General features: G+C 53.8%; 3 protein-coding genes across 7 annotated transcripts in view; all 3 read right to left on the reverse strand.

The window, feature by feature from the left end:
• Positions 1-13,215, reverse strand: part of MVP (major vault protein) — a 31,463-nt gene extending 18,248 nt beyond the window's left edge. For 3 of the 4 annotated variants that reach the window (XM_008071676.2, XM_008071675.2, XM_021719386.1), the window contains exons 1-2: positions 2,297-2,507; positions 1,903-2,098 (exon numbers count right to left, since the gene is read on the reverse strand). In XM_008071676.2, the coding sequence (XP_008069867.1) occupies positions 1,903-2,098; positions 2,297-2,421 (321 nt within the window). In that variant the 5' untranslated portion in view covers positions 2,422-2,507. Of the gene's footprint in view, positions 1-1,902; positions 2,099-2,296; positions 2,508-13,116 lie in introns of those variants that run through there. The other variant, XM_021719385.1, reaches the window with a different exon arrangement.
• Positions 13,216-13,528: 313 nt separating this feature from the next.
• PAGR1 (PAXIP1 associated glutamate rich protein 1) lies at positions 13,529-17,348 on the reverse strand. The gene is made up of 3 exons (XM_008071677.2): positions 16,732-17,348; positions 16,451-16,533; positions 13,529-13,965 (listed from the first exon to the last, which is right to left on the reverse strand). The coding sequence occupies exons 1-3, from the start codon at positions 17,211-17,213 to the stop codon at positions 13,766-13,768; spliced, it is 765 nt and encodes a 254-aa protein (XP_008069868.1). The 5' UTR covers positions 17,214-17,348; the 3' UTR covers positions 13,529-13,765.
• Positions 17,349-17,871: 523 nt separating this feature from the next.
• Positions 17,872-21,690, reverse strand: PRRT2 (proline rich transmembrane protein 2). 2 transcript variants are annotated; one of them, XM_008071678.2, is made up of 4 exons: positions 21,331-21,690; positions 19,704-20,656; positions 19,188-19,320; positions 17,872-19,018 (listed from the first exon to the last, which is right to left on the reverse strand). In XM_008071678.2, exons 2-4 carry the CDS (start codon positions 20,589-20,591, stop codon positions 19,008-19,010), a joined length of 1,032 nt encoding a protein of 343 aa, XP_008069869.1. In that variant the 5' UTR covers positions 20,592-20,656; positions 21,331-21,690; the 3' UTR covers positions 17,872-19,007. The 2 variants fall into 2 exon arrangements, with proteins under 2 accessions (XP_008069869.1, XP_021575066.1); XM_021719391.1 differs by having other exon boundaries at positions 17,872-19,320.
• Positions 21,691-23,548: the final 1,858 nt, after the last annotated feature.

Here is a 23,548-nt window from a genome sequence, read left to right on the forward strand (position 1 = left end):
AAGCGGCGGTGGCGGGGAGCAGCCACTGCACACCAGTCTGGGCAACAGAGTGAGACTCCAACTCAAAAAAAAAACCAAAAAATGATAAATTAGGCCAGGTGTGGTGGCTAAAGCCTGTAATCCCAGCACTTTGGGAAGCCGAGGCGAGAGGATTGCCTGAGCCCATGGATTCGAGACTAGCCTAGGCAACATGGTGAGACCTCGTCTCTACAATAAATCAAAAAATTAGCCGGGCGTGGTAACACTCGCCTATAGTTGCAGCTACTTGGAAGACTGAGGCAGAGGGATCACCTGAGCCCAGCAGGTTGAGGCTGCAGTGGCCATGAGCATGACACTGCACTCTAGCCTGGACAACAGAGTGAGACTCCAACTCAAAAAAAGAAAAAGAAAAAAAAACCAGAAAGACTGAGGGATAGGAGAGAATACTGGGATAGAAGCCTTGAGGACCATGACAACAGAGGAGGGAGGGAGGTGGAAGAGGCTAGAGCTCAGATTTCAGAGGTGGGATAGGTGGGAGGGTAACCAAGTGCAGGGTGGACACAATACTGGGTGGGAGCTAAAGCACAACAGAAGTCGGAAGGGTCAGAGTTGAGGTCAGGAAGGCCAAGTGGAAAGGAACATGAGCGTGGCATTGCTGCCCTCCTGGCCTGGAGTGCATAGGCTGCGTCTGCTGGGAAGCCAAGGTTTAATAAAGCAGGGAGCCCTATTTTCAGCCCAAGGTACCTAACTACTTGCTATCCCACCACTCCCACTCAGACGGGGATTTAGTTGGTCTGAAGTATTACCTGGATACGTTTTTTAAAAAAAAAACAAAAAACCTTTCATTTCAGCTGGGCTCGGTGGCTCAGCATGTAATCCCACGCTTTGGGAGGCTGAGGTGAGTGGATTGCCTGAGTCCGCGGGTTCGAGACCCGCCTGGGCACTTGGTGAGACTTCATCTCTACAATAAAATCAAAAATTAGCCGGGTGTGGTAGTGCACACTTCTATTCCAGCTACTTGGAAGGCTGAGGTGGAAGGATCGCCAGAGCTCAGCAGGTCAAGGCTGTGGTGGTCGGGAGCATGCCACTGCACTCCAGTCTGGGTGACTGAGTGAGACTCCAACTCAAAAAAAAAAACAAAAAAAAAACCCCTATATGCTCTTCACCAGCTTCCTTAAAGTCTATTGTTATTTTTGCTTTTTTGTTTGTTTTTGAATAGGAGTCTCACTCTGTTGCCCAGGCTAGAGAGCAGTGGTACACTCATGGCCACCACAGCCTCCACCTGCTGGGTTCAGGTGATCCTTCAGCCTTCCAAGTAGCTGGAATTACACCTGGCTAATTTTTTTTTGTTTATTGTAGAGACGAAGTTTTATCAAGTTGCTGACGCTGGTCTTGAAGAACCCCTGGGCTCAGGTAATCCTCTTGCCTCCACCTCCCAAAGTAAGGCTATGGTTTAAATCATTCTTCTTTTTTCTCTCTACACATATACTTCTTTCCCCAAACTGTTTGCTTTTAAGTGGACATGAGCTCCCCAGGTCATGGTGCTACGCATTTAGGATTAAGCAGCTGGCCAGTAGAGGAACTCAGAGTAAAAAAAGCAGACATGGCAAGAAGGGAAAGGCGGGAGAACAGCTAAGGAGATGAAAGTGGCGTGCCCACTTGCTCAGGCCCAGGCCCCAGGCCTATGGGAGATTAGGTAGTGAGACAATTTTCAGAGGGGCAAACTTGTTTGTGAGGAAGGAGTGGCTGGGGAAGGTGAGTGGAGGGGTAGTGAGTCAATTCTGCCCCTGGGGAGAGCCAGCAAGGCCTCTCCCCACTCTCTCCCACTGCTCTGGTTTGTTTTCCCTTCAGATGGCAGCACAGAGCCCTAGAACAGGTAGAGGGCAGGTAGGGTGGTGGGCAGAGGGGAGGGAAGCCAGGTACCTTTTCCAGCATCTCCCCTGGGTACAGGGGGAAGGGGTCCTGGGCCAGCCGGATCTCCAAGTCAGCGTGGCGAAGCCGTACTTGTCCCGTGACGTCGAACAGCACCGAGCCCTGGGCATCTCGGGACACAGGGTTGGCCACTGTGCAGTAGTGGCGTGGGGGGACGGTCACCATGCGCATGGGGGCAAACAGTACCCTGTTGGAGGATGAGAAGGGGTGTGAGAACCCAGGAGCCCAGGTCTCCATTCCCAAAGAAGGGAGAGAAACCTCCTTGCACCTAAGCCAGGGCCACTCCTGCCCGGGAGCAGGGAAGAGGAGGACAGCCATGCCAACCACACTAACAGGCCCTCCTCAGCCCAGAGGCTCCCACCCACTGCCCAGTCCCCACACCAACCTCTCATTGTCCTGCCGGATATAGGTCTTTGGCCCGACCTCCACATGGGACACATTGCTGTTCTGGTCCAGCACATGGATGTAGTGGTACGGGGGGATGCGGATGATGGACTCTTCATTGGCCATGATGACTCCTAACTCCAAGGCTAACCAGAGGATGCTGGACGGCGGCGGGCGGGGGGGGGAAAGAGGACCCGAGATGAGCACAGGGGCCTGAGGCTGAAGACAAGCTGTGCACAGCATACAGCCCTTCCTTCTCCAGCTCAGATTATCTGACCCTCCCTGTCTCCACGCCCACCTCTCCCTTTCTTCTCCGCATCCAGGACCACACAGCCCATCCAGACCTCACCTTGCCAAGAACTGCTTAATGCCATTAACCACAGAAGGTTTGTTACCAATTCCTTTCCCTCACTCCCATCAATTACCTCCCCGACACTGCTTAAAGCACTGGAAAAGGGCTTTAGATAAAAACGTGCGTGGTCCCTAAGGTGTAGAAATGACCATGCTGGGAGCAGAGTGAGGCCTTGTCCAGAGTAGAACGGGGCAGGTTCTAAGGTGCTCTCTGGCTCCTCTAGAGGCAGGCAGCCTTTATTTCAGGGGATCCCCAGGGCCTGGCTGTATTCAAATGTGAACTCAAAGCCAAAGGATGTTTGCATGTCCCTGGTCTAGTGGTTAGGACTGGGGAGAGGAGGGGTGAGAAGATTATTTGCATGATCTTTGTTTACACCTTCCCCTTTCCTGTGCTTGAAGCAATCCTGGGGTAGGTATACTGTCAAGACCTCGTCCACCTCTCATGAAGGGGATCCCTGACAGAACTGATGCTCCCAAAAAACCAGCTGACTCAGAACATGGTAGATCATTCTAGTCCTTTCCTCCCTAGTTCTTTCTCTGGTCTATTGTTACCCTCAGCTCCCTGCTCGCAGGGCTGGGGAGAAAGGGAAACGGGGTCAATGATTACTGTATTCCACCCAACTCCCTTCTTACTTGCCTCCCCCCCTTTGAGACAGGGTCTCACTCTGCTGCCCAAGCTGGAAGGCAGTGGTACAATCATAGTTCACTGCAGTCACGACCTCCTGGGTTCAAGGGAACCTCCCACTTCAGTCTCCCAAATGGATGGGGTTGCAGATACACCACACCTGGTTAATTTTTTTTTTTTGAGTTGGAGTCTCACTCTGTCATTCAGACTGGAGTGCAGTGGCCACTCCCGGCCACCACAGCCTTGACCTGCTGGGCTCCGGCGATCCTTCCACCTCAGCCTTCTGAGTAACTGGAACTACAGACATGCGCTACCACACCCGGTTAATTTTTTGATTTATTGTAGAGACGAGGTCTCGTCAAGTTGCCCAGGCGGGTCTCAAACCCGCAGGCTCAGGCAATTCACTCACCTCGGCCTCCCAAAGCGTGGGATTACAGACTGAGCCACCGAGCCCAGCCTAGATTTTTTTTTTAAGAAAAGTTTATTTAAAAGTAAATCAGAGAGAGAAAGAGAAGGGAGAGAGAAGATTCACCTCCCCAAGGTGGGGAAGGGGCCAAAGCCAGGAAGCACAGTAACAGCCATAGCTCAAAGAGCACATGGCCACACCTGGCTAATTTTTAAACAAATTTTTTGTAGAGACAGGATCTGGGCTATGTTGCCTAAGCTGATCTTGAACTCCTGGCCTCAAGGAATCTTCCTGCCTTGGCCTCCCAAAGCACTGAGATTATAGGTGTGAGTCACAGTACTTGGTTTCCATCCTACCTGCTTTTGGCGGTTTCCTCCAGTGCTTTGGCTATTCAGGAATGTCACACACCATACCTAACTCCCATCCCCACCTCTACACCCTTTGGACTTTGAACACATCCCTTTGAGTCATACAAATGGAATCAAGTTGACTAAGCACCTCAGAACCCTGACCTCAGATAACTTTGAAGAAGTGACTCCTTATCTATTCTACCACCCACCAAGTTTCCAACCCGGATGAAAAATACAAGTGAGAATAAAAAGTGACCTGCGCCAGGTGCAGTGGCTCACGCCTATAATTCCAGCACTTTGGGAGGAAGAGGCAAGAGGATTATCTGAGCTCAGGAGTTCAAAACCAGTCTGAGCAACATGGTGAGACCTCATCTCTACAAAAGGTAAAATATTAGACACGTGTGGTGGCGTGTGCCTATAGTTCCAGTTACTTGAAAAGCTGAGGTAGAAGGATCGCCTGAGCCCAGCAGGTCAAGGCTGCAGTGGCCATAAGTGTGCCACTGCACTCCAGACTGGGTGACAGAGGGAGACTCAGGCTCAAAAAATAAATAAATAAATAAATAAAAAGGAAAGTGGCCTGGCAGACAGAAGATAGACAGGAGCCACAAATGACAGAATCAAGGCCAGGCGAGGTCCAGAGAAGAGTTTTACTTGATTCACACAATCCAAAAATTTGCAATTATTTTATTTTTTTGTTGAGACAGAGTCTCGCTCTATCACCCAGGCTGGATGCAGTGGCACAATCATAGCTCAGTATAATCTTAAACTTCTGGGCTCAAGCAACCCTCCTGCATCAGTGTCCTGAACAGTTAGGACTACTAGTGTGCACTACTGCACCCTTCTAATTTTTTTAAATGTTGGGGGTGAGGCGGGCTCGGTGGCTCAGCCTGTAATCCCAGCACTTTGGGAGCCTGAGGTAAGTGGATTGCATGAGCCCATGGGTTCAAGACCTGCCTGGGCAACTTGGCGAGACCTCATCTCTACAATAAATCAAAAAATTAGTCAGGCGTGGTAGCGTGCACCTCTAGTTCTGGCTACTTGGAAGGCTGAGGTGGAAGGATCGCCAGAGCCCACAGGTCAAGGCTGCGGTGGCCGGAAGCGACCACTGGACTCCAGTCTGGGTGACAGAGTGAAACTCCAACTCAATAAATAAATAAATAAATAAATAAAATAAAATATTGGGGTGGGCCGGGGTGGGAAAATAAATAAATACATTAAAAAAAATGTTTTGTAGAGATGGGGGTTTCACAATGTTGCCCAGGCTGGTCTTGAACGCCTGACCTCAAAAGATCTTCCCACCTCAGCCTCCCAAAGTACTGGGTTTACAGGTGTGGGCCACCATACCCTGTCTTAATTTTTTTGTTTAGAAATCATGAGTTTGCCGGGCTCAGTGGCTCAGCCTGTAATCCTGCGCTTTGGGAGGCTGAGCTGAGTGGATTGCCTGAGCCTGCGGGTTCGAGACCCGCCCGGGCAACTTGGCAAGACTTCATCTCTACAATAAATCAAAAAATTAGCTGGGCATGGCAGCATGCGCCTGTAGTTCCAGCTACTTGGAAGGCTGAGGTGGAAGGATCACTGGAGCCCAGCAGGTAAAGGCTGGAGTGGCCGGGAGCATGTCACTGCACTCCAGTCTGGGTGACAGAGTGAGACTCCAACTTAAAAAAAAAAAAAAAAAAAGAAAGAAAGAAATCATGAGTTTTCACAAATTCCTGATTGATTCTTGCATCTCTTAAAGAATTAGGAGACCAGCAACACAACACTGGACCTACATTTCCATATGGCAAAATTGGTGAGAGCCAAGTAGCAGTTGCCCCCTTTAGATGGGACTTAAGCTTTCCTGCTTGCCACAGTCCTCACTACCCCCTATTGTCTTTCAGCCAGGGCCATTGTCCTGCCTGGTTCCTGTTTTAAAACCCTCTAACTCAGCATTATCCAATAAAACTTTCTACAATGAAGGGAATATTCTAAATTTCCACTGTCTTTGGACTAGCATATGTAGCTACTAAACATCGGAAATGTGGCTAACTCATTAGAGGAACTAAATTTTTCTTTTTCTTTTTCTTTTTTTTTTTGAGTTGGAATCCCACTCCGTCACCCAGCCTGGAGTGCAGTGGCACACTCCCGGCCACCACAGCCTTGACCTGCTGGACTCTGGCAATCTTTCCACCTCAGCCTTCCAAGTAGCCAGAACTACAGACATACACTACCATGCCCAGCTAATTTTTGATTTATTGTAGAGACAAGGTCTCATCAAGTTGCCTGGCTGGGTCTCGAACCCACAGGCTCAGGCAATCCACTCACCTCAGTGTCCCAAAGTGCTGGGATTACAGGCTGAGTCACCGAGCCTGGCGGGAACTAAATTTTTTATTTTAATTAATTTTAAATAGCCAAGTGTGGCTGGCTGATCCCATATTGGACACTGTAGCTCTAATTAGCTGAAACCCAGATAGGCACAATGAGTCCTTCAGAGCCACACAGCAAATTAGTGGTACTGTCAGCACTGGAACCTTGATAGAATGTCAGGTACTGTATTTCTCAAAAGGCAGCATGGTCCCAGGGCAGGAATTCTGACTCGGACTGCCTGGGGTTACAACTCTGGTTTGCTGTCCTCAAGCCTTGCATTGTTTCCTTAATGTCTCACCTCGTTTTGAAAGGGGTTACAGTTTTATGTTTTCCTGGTACACTTTCCACATCATTCTTTTATCTTGCAACTTTGTATGAGATCTGGCCTTGATACTTTCCCGTTGTTCACTTTTACATGATCGTTCCCTAATGTGTAGGAGGGTGGCTTTTCTAACCTCAGAGCTCCCTCTGAGAACACAGGGGCCCGCTTCTGACTTTCCAGCTCTCGGCTGCTCTTATCTGTACCTTCTCTTTCCAGCCTCTCTATTGCCCCACCCTGCTTAGCTCTGCTTCCACTCAGGATTATGGTACCCTGTTCTGGAAGGGCTGGCTACTTCTAAGAGCCTTCTGGGCTGAGCTGCCTGGATCGTGGCTCTTAGCCTTACGAATGAGCAACCTTAGGTGAGTCCCTTTACCTCCTTGTATCTGTTTCCTAGATACAAGGAGGGACTAGGTAACAGCATCTCCTTCAGAGTCATGAGGGCTGAGTTCATACATAAAGCATTCAGAACAGAGCCTTCATTTACTGCAGAGGAGAGAATAGCTCTTGAGGCCACCATCCCTGGTGAGGGACCAGGGAATGTGACCAGCTCTGGAGACGCCTTCCCCACTGGCATCCTGGCTTAGCTCTTCTGTGTTTACTGGTCAGTGGCAAGTCTTATGTCACCCCAGCTGTGGGGCTACAAGAACAGCAAAGTAGGGGCAGCTGACAGCCAAGGAAAGCTTTTTCCAGTTGCTTCCCTGCCAGGCTCTCTGCAGAGTAGAAACATGGCCAGGAAATTAGATGGGGGAAGAGGAAGGGCTAGGGCAGTGAGAGGAGGTGTGGACAGGGCGCTGAGGCCCCACAGGGAAGATGTGAACTCTAGAAGGCCACACAAGGTTGGAAGCAGGCTCCAGGAACAGCTTCCATTGGCTCCTCATTGGATGTTCCCACACCCCCGACGGCTGAGGCCGCCCTACCATCTGCTGTCCCAGCTGGGCCCAGTCAGGGGGGCTGAGAGCCTCGCCCAGCTCAGTGACTCAGCCAGACTCATCCTGCCTTGCTCTGAGGCCAAGCCCTTGCCAACTGCCCCTGCGTCAGTATTGGGACGTTGCCTTTCCTCTTTAACTGCCCATTGTCATGCGCTCAACATGAACCCTCCCCCTAGACTGTGTGCCAAGTTCACCCAGAACAAGCCTTGCCTTCCACGGAGGTGGACCGGGGAAACCACTCACTCAGGCAGCATGTTTGTGACAAGTCTCAGATTTAGACTTTTGAAGTTTTTAGATGATGTGTACAGTTAGAGCATTTCACCTCTAATAGATCAGGGCCTGCAAAAGGAGGATCTTGTTGACCTTTGCAAAGTCCTGCCCAGCACTCAGGTTTGACTCCAACTCCCCAAATCCACACACCCACCCATGTCCCTTCATGCCCTGCTTCTGAGATCTGCCCTCTAGTCATATATATGCCTTGCCAGATCATACGTCCCTCAACTGACATGAGGCTTCTGAAAGAGTAACTGCCAACTTTTACCCCAAATCTCACCCATGTGTCCCTGCCCCCATGCCAGTGACTGGGCACAGAACTAAACAGCCTGTCAGAAGCAGAAGTCAAGTTCACCTCTTCAGCTACCCGGGAGGCTGAGGCAGGATTGCTTGAGCGCAGGAGGTCGAGCTGCAGTGAGCCGTGATGGTTCCACTGTACTCTAACCTAGGCGACAGAGTGAGGCTCCAAAACCCCTCCCCCACCAAAAAAAGAAGGGCTCTTGATTCCAGACTGTGGACTCAAAAGTAAAACTTACAAACTACTGCAAAAATTAATAAGTGAGCCAGGCGCAGTGGCTCATGCCTGGAATCTCAGCCCTTTGGGAGACAGAGGCAAAAGGACTGCCTGAGCCCAAGGGTTTGGGACCAGCCTGGACAAAATGGAGAGACCCTGTCTCTACAATAAATCAAAAAATTAGCCGAGTGTTATGGTATGTGTCTGTAGTTCCAGCTACTTGGAATGCTGAGGTGGAAGGATCATCTGAGCCCAGCAGGTAGAGGATGCAGTAGCTGTGATGGTGCCACTGTGCTCCAGCCTGGGTGTCAGACTGAGACTCTGACTCATTAAAAAATAATAATAATAAATGAATCACAAGTCACCACATATCAGAGACCTTCAAGGTCAATTGTGAGTGGCTTAAATAACAAATGCCAAAGTGGTCACACTGCCTATGTGGTCTGCAGTGAGCAGAGTGGCACCACCCAGAGGCTCAGCAGCAGTGCAAGGTTTGGGCCCTGCCCCAGAGCTGCTGAATGCACTGGCATTTTCACCAGATCCTGGATGATTTGCACACACATTAAAGTTTGAGAAGCTCTGTTCTACAGCAGCTATGTTCAACCTGGGCTGCACATTAGAATTACCTGTACATCTTTTCTTTTTTTTTTTTTTGAGTTGGAGTCTCACTCTGTCACCCAGGCTGGAGGGCGGTGGCATACCTCTTGGCCACTGCAGCCTCAACCTGCTGGGCTCTGGCGATCCTTCTGCCTCAGCCTTCCAAGTAGCCGGAACTACAGGCATGCACTACCATGCCCAGCTAGGTTTTGATTTATTGTAGAGATGAGGTCTCGCCAAGTTGCCCGGACTGATCGCGAACCCGCAGGCTCAGACAATCCACTCGCCTCGGCCTCTCAGAGTGCTGGGATTACAGATTGAGCCACCGAGCCCAGCCTGGATATCTTTTTAAAAGCCATCTTCTCTGATAATTCTGATTTAACTGGTCTGGGGTGGGGACTGGTCTGGGGTGGGGGCTGAGCATTGCTATTTTTAAAAGCTCCCCCTGATTCTAACACATAGCCAGGATTGAGAGCCAGTGGGAAAATGTCAGTTCAGCAGGTTCTGTCACTGCCAGCACGATTGTGGGTCATTTACCAGCCTCTGGGCCTTCCTCTCCTGTGAAGTAGAAATAAAAGTGACTGTTTCAGCCGGGCTCGGTGGCTCAGCCTGTAATCCCGCGCCTTTGGGAGGCTGAGGTGAGTGGATTGCCTGAGCCCTCAGGTTCGAAACCCGCCTGGGCAGCAAGACCTCATCTCTACAATAAATCAAAAAAATCAGCCGAGCATGGTATCGCATGCCTGTAATTCCGGCTACTTTGGAAGGCTGAGGCGGAAGGATCGCCGGAGCCCAGCAGGTCGAGGCTGTGGTGGCCAGAAGCGGCCACTGCACTCCAGTCTGGGCAACAGAGTGAGATTCCAACTCAAAAAAAAAAAGTGACTGTTTCCTGAAGGGCAAGGTATTAGAAAATGGAGGATCTCTAATGCCCAGTGGGAGCTGGGAGAAGGGATGAGATCTGGTCACAGACTACTCCTCCAGGGCAATGATTCCATTCATTCTTCTCCAACCCCGTTAGTCCCGGCCGGTTCTTGGTCCAGGAAAGCCTGAGGTTGGAGAAGACTCAGCCTTGCACTCAGGCCTCCCCAATCCTCCGGTTCAAGAAAAGGCACATGAAGTTCAGTGTGAACAGGGGCTCATCTGTGCAGTTTTCCGTCACAGTTTAACATTCTAGTCTTGTTTTAAAAATGTGAGTCTCATGACTCAGGAATGTCAGACTCGGCAGCTTCCTGGTCTATAGAAAAGGTGTCTCACTTCAGGGGATTACTGCTGGACAATGAGCATCTGTCTCACATAAACCACTTTTTTTAAGCAGTAAAGTTTTGGGAACTTTTCTTCCCAAAAGGAATCTCAGCAGAGCTCCTGCCAAACTGGGCCACTGTGTGGGAGGGGAAGCAGCCTGGTGGCCTCACCAGGGGCAGAACTGCTCTGCCAGCCTAGGACTTGGCTCCCTCTCCTGTCCCCACTCCTGGATGCTGTCAATTAATGCCAATCATTGAAGGTGAGGGTTGCCTAGATTAGAAGTGACCCAAGAATCAGGCTTCAGGACCTCTGATCTACACCCATGTTTTCTAAAGCTTGCCCAGTCATAGGACAGGACTGGAATTCTTAATCCTGCTCATGCTGTTTCCCAGGCCTCACCTCTGACCTATGGGTAAAGGTTTCCAGGAGACTCTGGAACTTGTATTTTAGGCAAATGCCCCCACATACAGCTTCTACTTACTACTGACTTAATCTGTGCCAGGCACTGTATTAAGTACTCCCAATTAACTTATTTTCTCCTTACAAGAAACTAAGTATTAAGGAACTTGCTCAGGATCACAGTTAACAAAGGATGAAGCCAGAATTCTACCCTGGGTATCATGACTGCTAGAAGGCAGAGGTTTTTTGGTGAACATCAGGAAGGCTATAAAGCTAAGAACCTGGGTGGGGACCAGGAGCGGAGGCTCACGCCTGTAATCCCAGCACTCTGGGAGGCAGAGATGAGAGGGCTACCTGAGCCCAGGGGTTCAAGTCCAGCCTGGGCAACTCAGCAAGACCCTGTCTCTCTACAATAAATCAAAAAATTAGCCAGATGCAGTAGCTCACGCCTATAATCCCAGCACTTTGGGTGAGGTGAGAGGACTGCCTGAGCCCACAGGTTCGCAACCAGCCTCGGCAACTTGGCGAGACCTTATCTCAAAATAAATTTTAAAAATTAACTGGGTGTTGTGGCGTGTGCCTGCAGTTCTAGCCACTTGGAAGGCTGAGGTGGAAGGATCACCAGAGCACAGTAGGTTGAGGCTGTGGTGGCCCTGAGTGTCCCACTGTATTCCAGCCTGGGCAACAGAGTGAGACTCCAACTAATTAAAAAAAAAAAAAAAAAAAATTAGCCGGGTGTGGTAGTATGCGCCTGTGGTTCCAGCTACTTGGAAGGCTGAGGTAGAAGGATTGCCTGAGCCCAGCAGGTCTTGGTTGCAGTAGCTGTGAGCGGGCCACTGCACTCTAGCCTGGACGACAGAGTGAGAGTCTGACTCAAAAAAAAAAAAAAAAACAAACCTGGGTGGGGCTTGGTACTGCCCAAGAGATAGCACCTATGGCAGTTCAAAGGTGAGCATTTTCTGTAATCTGGGGCAGTATCCAGCCTTTGCTCCTCAGAACCTGGGAGAGCAGCACCCAATAAGGAAGCTGAGCACCCAGTTACCTTGGAGCCCTCAGGCTGTCTCTGAGCCATACAGTCAAGGTGGCTCATGGCTACAGAGAGCTGTCCTGTCCAAACAGCTCCACCCCAGGGCCAGCCTAGTTTAAACAGCCCTACCCCAGGGCCAGCCTGGTGCTCTGCGTGTCAAAGGCAGAAATAGGAGTTTCCAGGAGGGCCACCTGGCACCCCACATCCCCACGTGACAGCCAACATGATAACCCAGGGGTCCATCCAGGCAGAGAGCAGAGAACACAGGGGACAGGTGCCTTAGCTACCATCCCTCCCCACCCCAAGTGTTTCACTCCAGATGGACAGCTTTAAGATTCCCAGAAAATCAGCCGGGCGTGGTAGTGCATGCCTGTAATTCCGGCTACTTGGAAGGCTGAGGCGGAAGGATCGCCGGAGCCCAGCAGGTCGAGGCTGTGGTGGCCGGGAGCAGCCACTGCACTCCAGTCTGGGCGACAGAATGAGACTCCAATTCAAAAAAAAAAAAAAAAGATGATTCCCAGAATCACAGGACCAACTGAACTTCCTGTTTTTCACTTTCCCCCCTCTCAAAACGAAAGAAGAAAAACTTGGCTCACCAAACTCTGTGCCTTCTGGAGACAAAGCCTACCTTAAGATCAATCTGCTAGTGACTTCTCAGATGCGTGTCAAAGCCCACAATTGGCATAGCCCTGTGTGGGGCAGTAGGAAAGCCTCAACATGTGGCAGAGTTGAAGGGTCTCAATGGAGACAAGTCACATTCTAGGAGCTCAAAGGGACAGGCCAGAGCCCAGGCCACCAGGGTGAGGGGGCAGACCCAACACAGACCAGGGATGGTGGCTTACACCTGTAGTCCCAACTACTTGGGAGGCTGAGGCAGGAGGACTGCCTGAGTCCAGGATGTCGAGGCTGTGGTGAGCCATGATTGTGTGATGGCTGGTGGACAAAGTGAGACTCAGATTCAGGAAAAAAAAAAAAAAAGGAACCACACAGGGCGTGGTGGCTCCTGCCTGTAATCCTAGCACTTTGGGAGGCTGAGGCAAAAGGATTACTTGAGCCCAGGAGTTTGAGGCCAACTGCAACATAGATCTGTCTCTACCAAAAAAATCCTGAAACCAGCCTAGCTCCACGATGGGATCTGAATGGATCCCACAAGCTCCCCCATCTTATTTCCAATACGGGACCCTAAAATCAGAGAAAGGCCTGATTTCTGGAGGGGGGTAGGGACAGTGTGGGTGAGTTGATCTCCCTTTGCTTCAAAACCCGGAAAGCTCCAATAAGGAAACAAATCTCTGAAGGCAAAGGCTCCACCCACCTTCTCTCCCCTAGATTCAGAAGTCTTCCCAGCCTCAGCAGAAGGACCTAGAAAGCAGGACAGGGAAGAGGGCCTTGCGGGGAACAAAGACTCACCACTGATTTAAGGTTTGGGGGCCAGTATGACATACTCACATCCAGAAATGCAGCTAGCTCTTCTTAGCTCCAACAGCCTCAACTAGGGAACTCTCACCCAGCCCAGGGGATCACTTCCCGGCAGGGCAGGGCAGGGCAGGGAGGGGCTGGCCTGGGGGTGGGGCTTAGATAGTTAAAGGGCCCGTGCAGCTGGCTCTCATTTTCTCCTCTGGCTGCTTCCGCTGCAGCTCAAAGCAGGAAGCTCACTGCATTCAGGAGTTTCTGCCTCAGAGCCAGCTGGCTGTGCTGAAATGAGACTGGGAGGGATCAGAGGGCCTGAGACAGGGGGACAGGTGCTGACTGAGTTCGCCTTGGCTCCATCTGGCTTTCATTTTCCAATCTGGGTGAATACAATTCTGCCTCTCCTCTCAAGTGTGGCCAACTGTTTAGGCTTCAGCTGCAGCCCCTCCTCTTAAGAGATGATGACTCTGCACCTTTTATTTTAGGTTCAGAAAATTCAGTCCAGGTCTCTGAATAGGTCAACAGAAAACAAACACACATACATGTGCTCCCTCTTTTCGGCAAGTTTCTGTGTTGGGAGCTCGGAGTGTCTGTCTTTTCCCAAGTTTCCCAGTATTCTGGGTTAGGAAAGAAAGGCCTGGCCCCAACAGGTACACATGCTGCACCCTAGTGGGAATAGCAGCAGCAGTTAGTACTTCCGCTGCCGGGGGAAGAGACTGCTCCCTGCGGACCGGAGTGGAGGGCTGGTGGGGTTGGGGTCCTCTGAGTCCAGGCTGAAGAGGTCCCTCCCGGTACGAAGGATCTGCTCCTCCAGCTTCTTGTGTCGCTTCATATCTGAGAGGACCTTGTCCAGGCGGGCCTCCCGTTTCTGGCTCCGGGCTGAGCTTCCTGGAGAAATGCAAGGTAAGGAACATGGAAGAGATTGAGGCAGTGCGCACCAGGCCTACCTGGATCTTACCATCACTTGAGGAGCTTGTTAACATACAGCTTTCCAAGCCTTCATCATGGAGGTTCTGGGGTTTGGGGTTGGGCCACAGATAGGGTAAGCAGCAAAGGCCTTGAATTATGGGAAGGTACCAGTAACATGAAGACCAGGGAAGGGCGTATCAGGCAAGGAGAAGAGCAAGTGCAAAGGCCCCAAGGCAGGAACAGAGACGTCTGCTCAAAGAAGAGTGTAGAGAGCTCGAGGTGGGGAAGAACAGCTTGGATACTCCCTTGACATGCTCTTCCCCCCAAAGATGCAATTCTTTGGTGGATTTTAAGTAGAAAAGCAACATGACTTTTTTTTTTTTTTTTGAGTTATCTCAGACTGGAGAGTGCAGTGGCACGCTCTCAGCCACCGCAGCCTTGACCTGCTGGGCTCCGGTAATCCTTCTGCCTCAGTCTTCCAAGTAGCAGAACTACAGGCATGTGTTACCACACCCAGTTGATTTTTTGATTTATTGTTGAGGTGAGGTCTCGTCAAGTTGCCCAGGTGGGTCTCGAACCCGCGGGCTCAGGCAATCCACTCACCTCAGCCTCTCAAAACAATGGATTACAGGCTGAGTCACTGAGCCCGGTTATGACTTATGTTTTTTTTTTTTTTTTTTGAGTTGGGAGTCTCACTCTGTCGCCCAGACTGGAGTACAGTGGCCGCTCCCGGCCACCACAGCCTCGCCTGCTGGGCTCCTGCGATCCTTCCGCCTCAACCTTCCGAGTAGCTGGAACCACAGGCACGTGCTACCACACCCAGCTAATTTTTTGATTTATTGTAGAGTTGAGGTCTCGCTGCCCAGGTGGGTCTCGAACCCGCGGGCTCAGGCAATCCACTCACCTCAGCCTCCCAAAGGTGCGGGATTACAGGTGAGCCACCGAGCCCGGCTATGACTTATGTTTTACAAGGATCATTCTGATTGCTGAGCCTGGAAGAAGGGAGACCAGTTAAGAGTCACTGCAACTATCAAGGCAATAAAGGTGGCTTGAACAGGGACATGGTGTTAAAAGTGGTAAGCAGATGTACTTGGAAATGTACATCCTGGAAAAGTCCCGCAGAACTAGTGGGACTTTCTACTGGTATATGTTCAGGTAGAGAAAGAAAATCCAAGAATGGCTCCGAAGGCATTTTTTTTTTTTTGAGTCAACTTCTTGCTCTCTCACCCAGGCTGAAGTGCAATGGCATAATCATGGCTCATTGCAACCTCCAACTCCTGGGCTCAGGCAATCTTTTTGCCTCAGCTTCTCACGTAGCTCGGAATACAGGCATGTGCCACCATGCCTGGCTAATTTTTTAATTTTTTTTTTTTTTAGAGATAAGGTCTTGCTATGTTACCTAGGCTGGTCTTGAACTCCTGGGCTCAAGCAATCCTTCCATCTCAGCCTCCCAAAGTGTTGGGATTACTGGCATGAGCGGCCACAACTGTCCACACCAGAGATAAATTCTTTTTTTTTTTTTTGAGTTGGAGTCTCACTCTGTCGCCCAGACTGGAGTGCAATGGCACACTCACAGCTACCACCGCCTCAGCCCGCTGGGCTCAGGCAATCCTTCCATCTCAGCCTTCCAAGTAGCTGGAACCATAGGCATGCGCTACCACACCTAGTTAATGTTTAATTTATTGTAAAGATGAGGTCTCGCCTAGTTGCCCAGGCTGGTCTGAGACCTGTGGGCTCAGGCAATCCTCTCGCCTATGCCTCCCAAAGTGCTGGGATTACAGGTGTGAGCCACCAGGCCCGGCCTCCAAAGGCAAATTCTAAGGAGGTATGTGGAGTGGGAAATTGGGTTATTAGGATTAGGGGATGTACACAGTAGTAGAGGAACATGGATTTAGATAATGAATGACTAGGAGGACTTAGACTTCTGGGGAGAAGATAAAAGGAATGGGAAACATGATACAATTATTTGTGATGGACTTTTTTTTTTTTTGAGTTGGAGTCTCACTGTCACCCAGACTGGAGTGCAGTGGCCGCTCCCGGCCACCGCAGCCTCGATCTGCTGGGCTCCGGCGATCATTCCGCCTCAGCCTTCCAAGTAGCTGGAATTACAGGCATGCGCTACCACACCCGGCTGATTTTTTTGATTTATTGTAGAGATGAGGTCTTGCCAAGTTGCCCAGGGGGGTGTCGAACCCGCGGGCTCAGGCAATCCACTCACCTCAGCCTCCCAAAGGCGCGGGATTACAGGCTGAGCCACTGAGCCCGGCTTCTGATGGACTTTTAAAGGAAGACAGGGTATTAACCTAAGCCAGAAAGATAGTGCCACCAGGTGATGCTTTATCCAGTAGCTAGAAGTTGTGTGGCAATTGAGTCACCCAGCAAAGGCCTTTTAAGGGAGCCACTGTTTGGGTAACTGGGAGCAAAGGCCCTTCACCTTCCCCCAACTCTTCCCTCTTGTTTGTACCTGGGGTGCGTCTCCGATCAATCAGGGCGTCCTTTGGTGTCATTGGTTCATCATCAAAGTCAAATTCCGTGGGCATGTGTGGTCTGGGACAGGGAGACAGAGAATGAGGGGTGAGGGTGGCCCTCCCAAACACCACACACGTGCTTCTTCTCCCCAGCCTGCCGGCTCTCCCTCTCCTGCTCTCTTCCCTCCCTCCACTTTCCATGCTCTTGCGTTCCACGTTTTACTCCTCCCAATTTGCTCCTGCCATCAGGGGACAAGGTGCAAGGGTGCGCCCTCACTTTTCCTCTTCCTCTTCTTTGGCCTCCTGCTCCTCATCGGATTTCTCCTCTTCACTCTGGGCCTCGGGTGTGGGAGGCCGGCGGGGCAGGATCTCAGCTTGAAGCTCCAGGGTACCGTGGGCCGCCAGCAGTTCATAGAGCCGCTGGATTTCGGAGGGCGGGGGCATCCAGGACTGCCCATCCGCGGGCAGCTCCACCTCCTCATCGCTGCAGGGCACGCACCAGTCCTCGGATTCTCCCTCGGCTCGTTCTTCCCCCCCAGCGCTGGGTACTTCTCCCTGCGCCTCCTCGCTCCCGGACCCCTCACGCTCGGTCTCCTCCCGGCCTCCTTCCCCCTCTTCCTCGGCCTTACTGGCCGAGGCAGAGGAGCCTCCGGTATCCACCACTGCCAGAGCCTGGAGGCCGGAGGTCACATCCCCTTCTTCAGACAGAGGCGCCGCCGAGGTGGCCGCTGTATCTCCATGACCCCGGGAAAGAGACATAGACCACTACGGCAGGGACCCTGCGATGATAGATGCTCAAGTACTAAGCCGGGCTTCCCTCCCCAGCCCCAGGGATCGGGTTCCCCGAGGGTTTGGGAAAGTCTCTCCAACCAATCAGGCTCCACCGGCTGTCTCCGCGGCCAGCCCGCCTGTCCCCAGGAGGGGGCGCCAGTCCCCTCTAAGGGCCCCGCCCCGCCCCGCCCCAAGGGTCGAGATCCGGCACTCCGATGTTCCCGGGGGCCCGCAGAAACCACTTTCCCAGCAGCAGAGGGGCGGGTCCACTCTTCTCGGCTTCACGCCGCCCCTCTCCACACCTGGACACGGCACCCTCTTCCCAGACCTCGTAGCTCTGGGCCGCGTCGACTCAGCCGCCGTACGCACCTGGACTAAGACCCGCCTCCCGGGCTGCGCAAGGGCACAGTACGCAGGCGCGCAAAAATGGCGCGGGAGGCCCCGCTCTAGTCAAAGTTACTTGGAAGAGGAAAGCTAGGGAAAGCTTGCACATGCGCAGGTAGGCGCTTGGGCAGAACAGACTTTAGCCCACAGTAAAGATGGCCACCGGGGCGGCGCATGCGTATACCACCCAGTAGGTTCTACCGTGAGGTAGGCAGTACCGCTGGCCCGGCGGGACGAACGCAGGGACCCACTGAGACTGGAGGCGAGTCTCATGCAGTCTCCGTTTATTGGTGTTTCAGACTCATGCAGCATCCGGCATACAAAAAGGGAAAAATCAGTGTGATACAGCCTTTTTTTTTTTTTTTTTGAAGAATTTTAGTTTTTTCCCCAGACTTTTTAGAAAAAAAAAAAAAAGCCGCCAACTCCGAACCATGTTGTAGCTCGTCCCCGCCTCCTCAGCAGGCTGTCGCGTGCAACAAACCTCCCTTGTCAGCTTAGAAAATAATTATAGAGTTCCCTGCCCCTCCCTCGCTCCCCGCAGCTGGGAGCTTTGGTCCTATTTTATTTTTTGATTCTTCCGTTACAAAGCACGTGAATGACTCTAGCCCCGACACCTTCAAGAAAACTCGCAGACTGGGGTTAAAAAGCCCAAGTGGGCGGGTCAACTCAGGCTGACCAGAGGAGTATCAGATGCCGCATCCCTCCCTTCTCCCTTCCCAGTGCTCGCCACCCCTTGCTGGCTCTTTGAACCGCAAGGCGCACCCTGAGGGCGTCCCAGCAGAGAACAGTCAGAGCCCAGGGCTAGGGAGCCCTCTCCCGATGGTGCTCCCAGCCCCCCCAACCTGATCTAAGTGCTGTAGTTTTTGCGGAATAAAAAGTGGCAGGAGGGTGGAGAATAGAATGCTGGGGGAGAGAAGGAGGCAGGAAGGGGAAGGAGGGGTGGGAGATGTGGAGAGGGAAGGGAGATGAAGAAGGGAAGGAAGGAATGGGAAATGGGGAAGATGCCAAGACAATGAGAGTTGGGAGGTGGAGGCCCGGGTTGAGGTCCAGAGAATTTAGGAGGCTGGAAGAAGTGCAGGGAGGCTGGGAGAGATGCAGGGAGGCTGAGCGCACAGAGAGGTTTCCCGAGTGCAGGGATGGGGGGCCAAGAGGCTAGAGAGGATGCAAGCAGAAGTGCAAGGAGGTTGGAAACAGTGCAGGGAGAAAGGAGGCCTACAGTTGGCAGAGGAGCCTGGCAGGATGCAGGAGCAGGAAAGAAGCTGTAAACAAGGCCGCTCAGGCTCCCTTGGTCCCTAGGGATGAGGGCCAGGGCCATCAGTTGGGCTCCCCCCAGGGGAGGGCTGGGCCCAAGGCAGCTCCCAACAGGAAGAAAAGTCTTGGAATGCAGGGCAGAGCCCCTCACTTATACACTGTGAGACAGGAGAGGGAAGGACAGACGGGGAGGAGAGGGGAGGGAGAGACAAGGAGAGACAAAGGAGAGATAAGGAGGACAGACAGGAGAGAGCAGGGGCAGGGGTTAGTAAAGCTGCCCTTGTCAACCCTTCCACTCCTCCCCTGCCTGTCCCAAACCCCACTCACCGCCCAAGTTGATGACGCAGGAGGCGATGATGATGAGGACCCCCCCCACCAGTGCCACGATGCTTAAGAGCTTGGCCACGCGGCCCAGACGCTGGGCCCCATCCACGTCCCCCTGCTGCAGGCTGTTCCGGGACTGGGGTTAGGGTGAGGGGTGGAGGCACCGTGGCCGGGTCAGGAGAAGCCAGGCCAGTGGGGATGAGGTGAAAAAGTCGTCCAGAAGACAGGCCAGCCCCGTGGGCAGTGGATAGGGAGGAGGATTGGAGAGGCAGTGGGAGGAGCACAGGTCAGCAAGCCTGGAGGAAACATGTCTCCGTATCCCTCCCACCCTAAGGGGTAGCACTGTGGTGGCTCGGAGGGTTAGGTCCTAGGGAGAGGCAAGCAAAGGCCCTACAACTGGGGAAGTGGGATGCATGCAGAGAGGGAAAGGAAGACGTGGTTACTCCTGGGGCTCCATCCCAGCACTGGCGGGAAGCTGGGAGCCACAGCAGGCCTGGACCAGGGTCCCATGGGGCTCACCATGACGGCATAAGCGAAGGCCACGATGTTGACAGGCCACATGGGGCAGAAGCAGGACAGGATGGCAAGGATGATGTAGTCCCGAGGTTTCTGGGTGCCTTCACCCCCCTCCACCCCAGGCCCTGCTAGCTGGGAGCTGGGGTGGCGGCTCAGGCTGCCTCGGGGAGATCCTGGATGCCCACTGTGAGCCCTTCCTAGCCGATCTTCCTCAACCAGCTGCTGTAGCACTCGGGGGGGAGCCCCATTGGCTGGGGGGGATTTTGTTGAGGGTGGCGAGTGAGGCTGGGGGGCTGGGCCCTCCTCCCCCTCGCCAGCCTGCAGGGGCACCACTGCTCCATTCTCTTGTTTTTCCCCTGTGCTCTCAGTCAGGACCTCAGGGGTGGGGTCCTCCTGGGTAGGTGGCTCTGGTTGAAGTGCTGGCTTGGGGGTGGGCTGGGAACCTGGCTGGGGGTCTGACTGGGGAGCAGGCTCTGAGGCTGGCTCAGGTGGGGCTGCAGACTCCAGCTTGGACCCCTGGTCTGCAGTGGCCTCTTTGCTCACTTCTGGTTTGGATGCTGGCTCTTCGCATGCTGCTTCGGGGCTGCATTTGGCCTTTGATTCCCCTCCTGGGCTTAAGCTGGGGACTGTGGCCTGGGCTGTTTCTGGGGCCTCAGCTGGGGTCTCTGTGGTTTCCGGAGCCAGCCCAGCCTTGGGCCCTGAGTCCAGAGGTGCCGTAGTGGTGCCTGGGCCTGGCTGTGGGGTCTCTGGCTGGTCTGGGATCCCTGTTAGGACCTGGAGAGGGCCAGTTTCAGCTTCAGAATGGCCAGGCCCTTCTCCCTGGGTCTCGGGACTCTCCTCAACCCTCTTCATCTCAGAGACCTCAGAGCTGCCGCCTCCCCCTGCTGCCATCTTGAAATGGGAGAGGGGAGAGAAGCCCCCGTGGGGAGGATGGATAGCAGAGACAGCAGCAAATCCTGGAAGAGGAGGAGATAAGCTTGGTGTGAGGAGGGCAGAGGGGCTTTCAGCACTGCAGGCCCAAGAAGGCCAAGCTCCTATCTTAGTGCCAGCCTTGTGCTGCCTCTAGGGAGAGGAAGAAAAGTTGGGGTTTCCTTTGCCTTGGGGTGGGACATCCCTGGGGAGAGGAGTGCTCAGTTCCAAGTCTTCTGTTGGAGAGCTCTGGGGAAGATGAACCCTTTTGTAAACAGGACCCTCCCCAGGGTCCACCACCAAGATCCGCACTCTCAGAGTGCAGCAGGTAACTCAGCACCCCCAAATCAACAAGCTATGCAGACACCCAAACATTCCGACAGGCAGACTGGGCAGAGGACCCGACACTCACGCTCCACTCCCTCTGCATCCTCCCCTCCTCCCTAGGCGCCCAGGCGGTGCGGTTTTCCTGCTGCGCGTTAAGGGCGCGGACGCCCCCGCCCCTCTCTGGGGGACCCGGGTAGCTCCTCTGAGCCCCTCCTCAGCCCCTCTCCCAGGGATTCCCTCGCCCTCGGTGGGCTGGCATCGCTTCCTCCCAATGGTGCAGCGCGCCCAGCACCACCAGCCAGCCCGCCAGGCGCCCGCATTCCCGTGCAAGCCCCCAGCGTCGGCCGTCGGTCAGTCCACTCCTACCCGCAGCCTCCGTCCGTCCCAGTCTCACCTCGACGCCGGCCTCTGGACAGCTCCCGCCGCCGCTGCTGCTGTTGCAGCAGCCGCAGCCCGGGAGGGAGCGACTCAGCGAGCGAGCGAGGGGGGGAGGCGGCGGGTCTTCCCTCCTCTCTCCTGGCGTTTGCTCATCCCCTCCTCTCCGGTCCCCTCCCCTACGCTCCACCGCTGCCGCGCACGCCGCCCCCGCCCCTTGCAAGCCTCCGGCCCCTCCCGGCCAGCCCCAGGGAGCCACGCGTTACCCAGGCAACCGGCCTGGGGACCACTGGCGCCCCCTCCCTGCCCCTTCCCACGCGCACCTCCTGGCGGGGCGCCCCCTTCCCAAGTCCCCAGCCCCTCCCGCCAACGGTCACCGGGGGTCCTGGCGGAGACGGGGGTCTACGAGGAGAGACGGGACCGGCGAGACAAGCGGGACCGGGTGGAGGCACCCCTACGAGCAGAAAGAGGGCAAGAAAGATGGGGCAACGCGCAGGGAGGATGCAGGAGGAGCAGGGTGGGGTTTCGAGGTGGGAGCGTGCAGAACGAAGCCTCCCTACCCTCAAGGAAGGAGCGGCAGAAATGGGAACCTGAAGGCTCAAGAAAGGTCCCTGAAAAGGACGGGAGAGGGAATTCCAAGGGACTAGGCAGCAGCCGCACGGACAGCCTGGAACAGCGGGAGAAGGCTAGGGCTGAAGAGCCACTGTAAACACAGGGCAGACCATGCCAGGGATGAGGGGACAAGCGCAGCTTTTATCCTCAGCCTTGCGCTCCCAGTCCTAGAGCTGACTTCCCCAACCTCTCTGCAGTCGTGTCACCCACCATCAGGGCCCCGAGGGTGTGCAGGTGGCTGGCTGCGGTCTGAGCACCCGGCCACGGGTGACGAAGAGCATTCACGTCAGCAGTGTGGGTTTCTAACCCGGACTCTTCAAACCTCCAGTGGCTATTCTAGGCCTGTCCAGATTGGGTATTCCCCAGAGAGCTGGGAGTCCTGGAACTTGCTCTCCACAGCCCCCGGAGCCTTGGCCCCACCCTAAATCTGTGCTGCAGCCACTAGAGCTGCCCCTGGGGAGGGAGGAGCCAGAGCCACAGAGGGCAAACCAAGGCTGGGGCTGACACCAGGCCAGGAAACCTCCTGGGGGCGGGGACAGGGAGCTTGGTGAGGGCAGTTCATTCAACCCAGAGTCAGAGACAGGTTTTTATTTAAAATTTATTTTAATAGGGTCCGCGCAAAAGGAGGGGATGGGGGTGGGGAACATGCAAGGGACACAGGAACACGATGACATGGCCAGGGCCACAGCTTCTGTCGTGGGGAAGAGGGATGAAAAGAAAAGACCAGGGCTGGAGCTGGGGTGGAAGAGGGAAGGGGGAGCCACTGTGACTGCATTCCCCCCACCCCCAGGAAGCACCTCTAGTCCCTGGATCCCCTCCTTTACCCTGGCCCCCTAAGATTCCACCTCTTGTTCTGCCTCTGGCCCTCATGGCTCCTTCTTTGCTCCCCTTGACTTTTTCCCCCCCCGACAGATTCTCAAGTAGGATGTTGAGGGCCTGACCCCAAACAGCCCTACCACCTTATGAAGGTACAATCTTTGCCTTCCCTGCTTCTGCCCTCTCTCAGACTTCATCTCTCTCTCTCTCTGGGACAGAAGCTCTGATCCCCTCCTTCCTCTCCTCCCTCCCCCTGGAAAAAAAAAAGAAAGAAAGAAAGCACCAACTCCCCAGGGAGGGGCAGCAGACAGTAGGGGGAGAGGACTGGGAGAAGAGCAAGAGGACCATTGAGGGAAAAGGCTCACAAATCCCTGGGAGGACAGGGCAGGGGACTTCAGAGAGGAAGGGGGTAAGGGCAGTGGCTACTCCTGTCCTCTGCCACCCCTGCCCACTGTCCAGGGACTTCAACACAACCGAGGGGACAGGTGTGTGTGGGGTCAGGTCTGACAGGGAGAGAGGAGCAGGAGAAACAAATCGTTAAAACCTAGTGAATTCCCCTAAGAAAACATTTCTTCCTCCTTTCCTTCTGGAGGTTTCTTGGTTGGTGGGGAAGTAGTGAGGAGTTGGTGGGAAAAGAAGGGGAGAGGAGACTGTACCGAGGGACTTTACTCCACTCTCCCCTCTCCCCCCCACCAACTTGGAGCTCACCAGGGCTGGGAGGGAAGTGGCTGAGAGCTCACAGGCACCCCCTCAGCCCCCGAGAGGGAGCCCACAGCTGTGGGAGGGGCTGCCACTGCTGCCGCTGCCGC

The sequence above is a fragment of the Carlito syrichta genome, unplaced genomic scaffold (assembly GCF_000164805.1).
Source record: "Carlito syrichta isolate Samal-C Ts95f unplaced genomic scaffold, Tarsius_syrichta-2.0.1 Scaffold314605, whole genome shotgun sequence".
Classification (NCBI taxonomy): domain Eukaryota; kingdom Metazoa; phylum Chordata; class Mammalia; order Primates; family Tarsiidae; genus Carlito; species Carlito syrichta.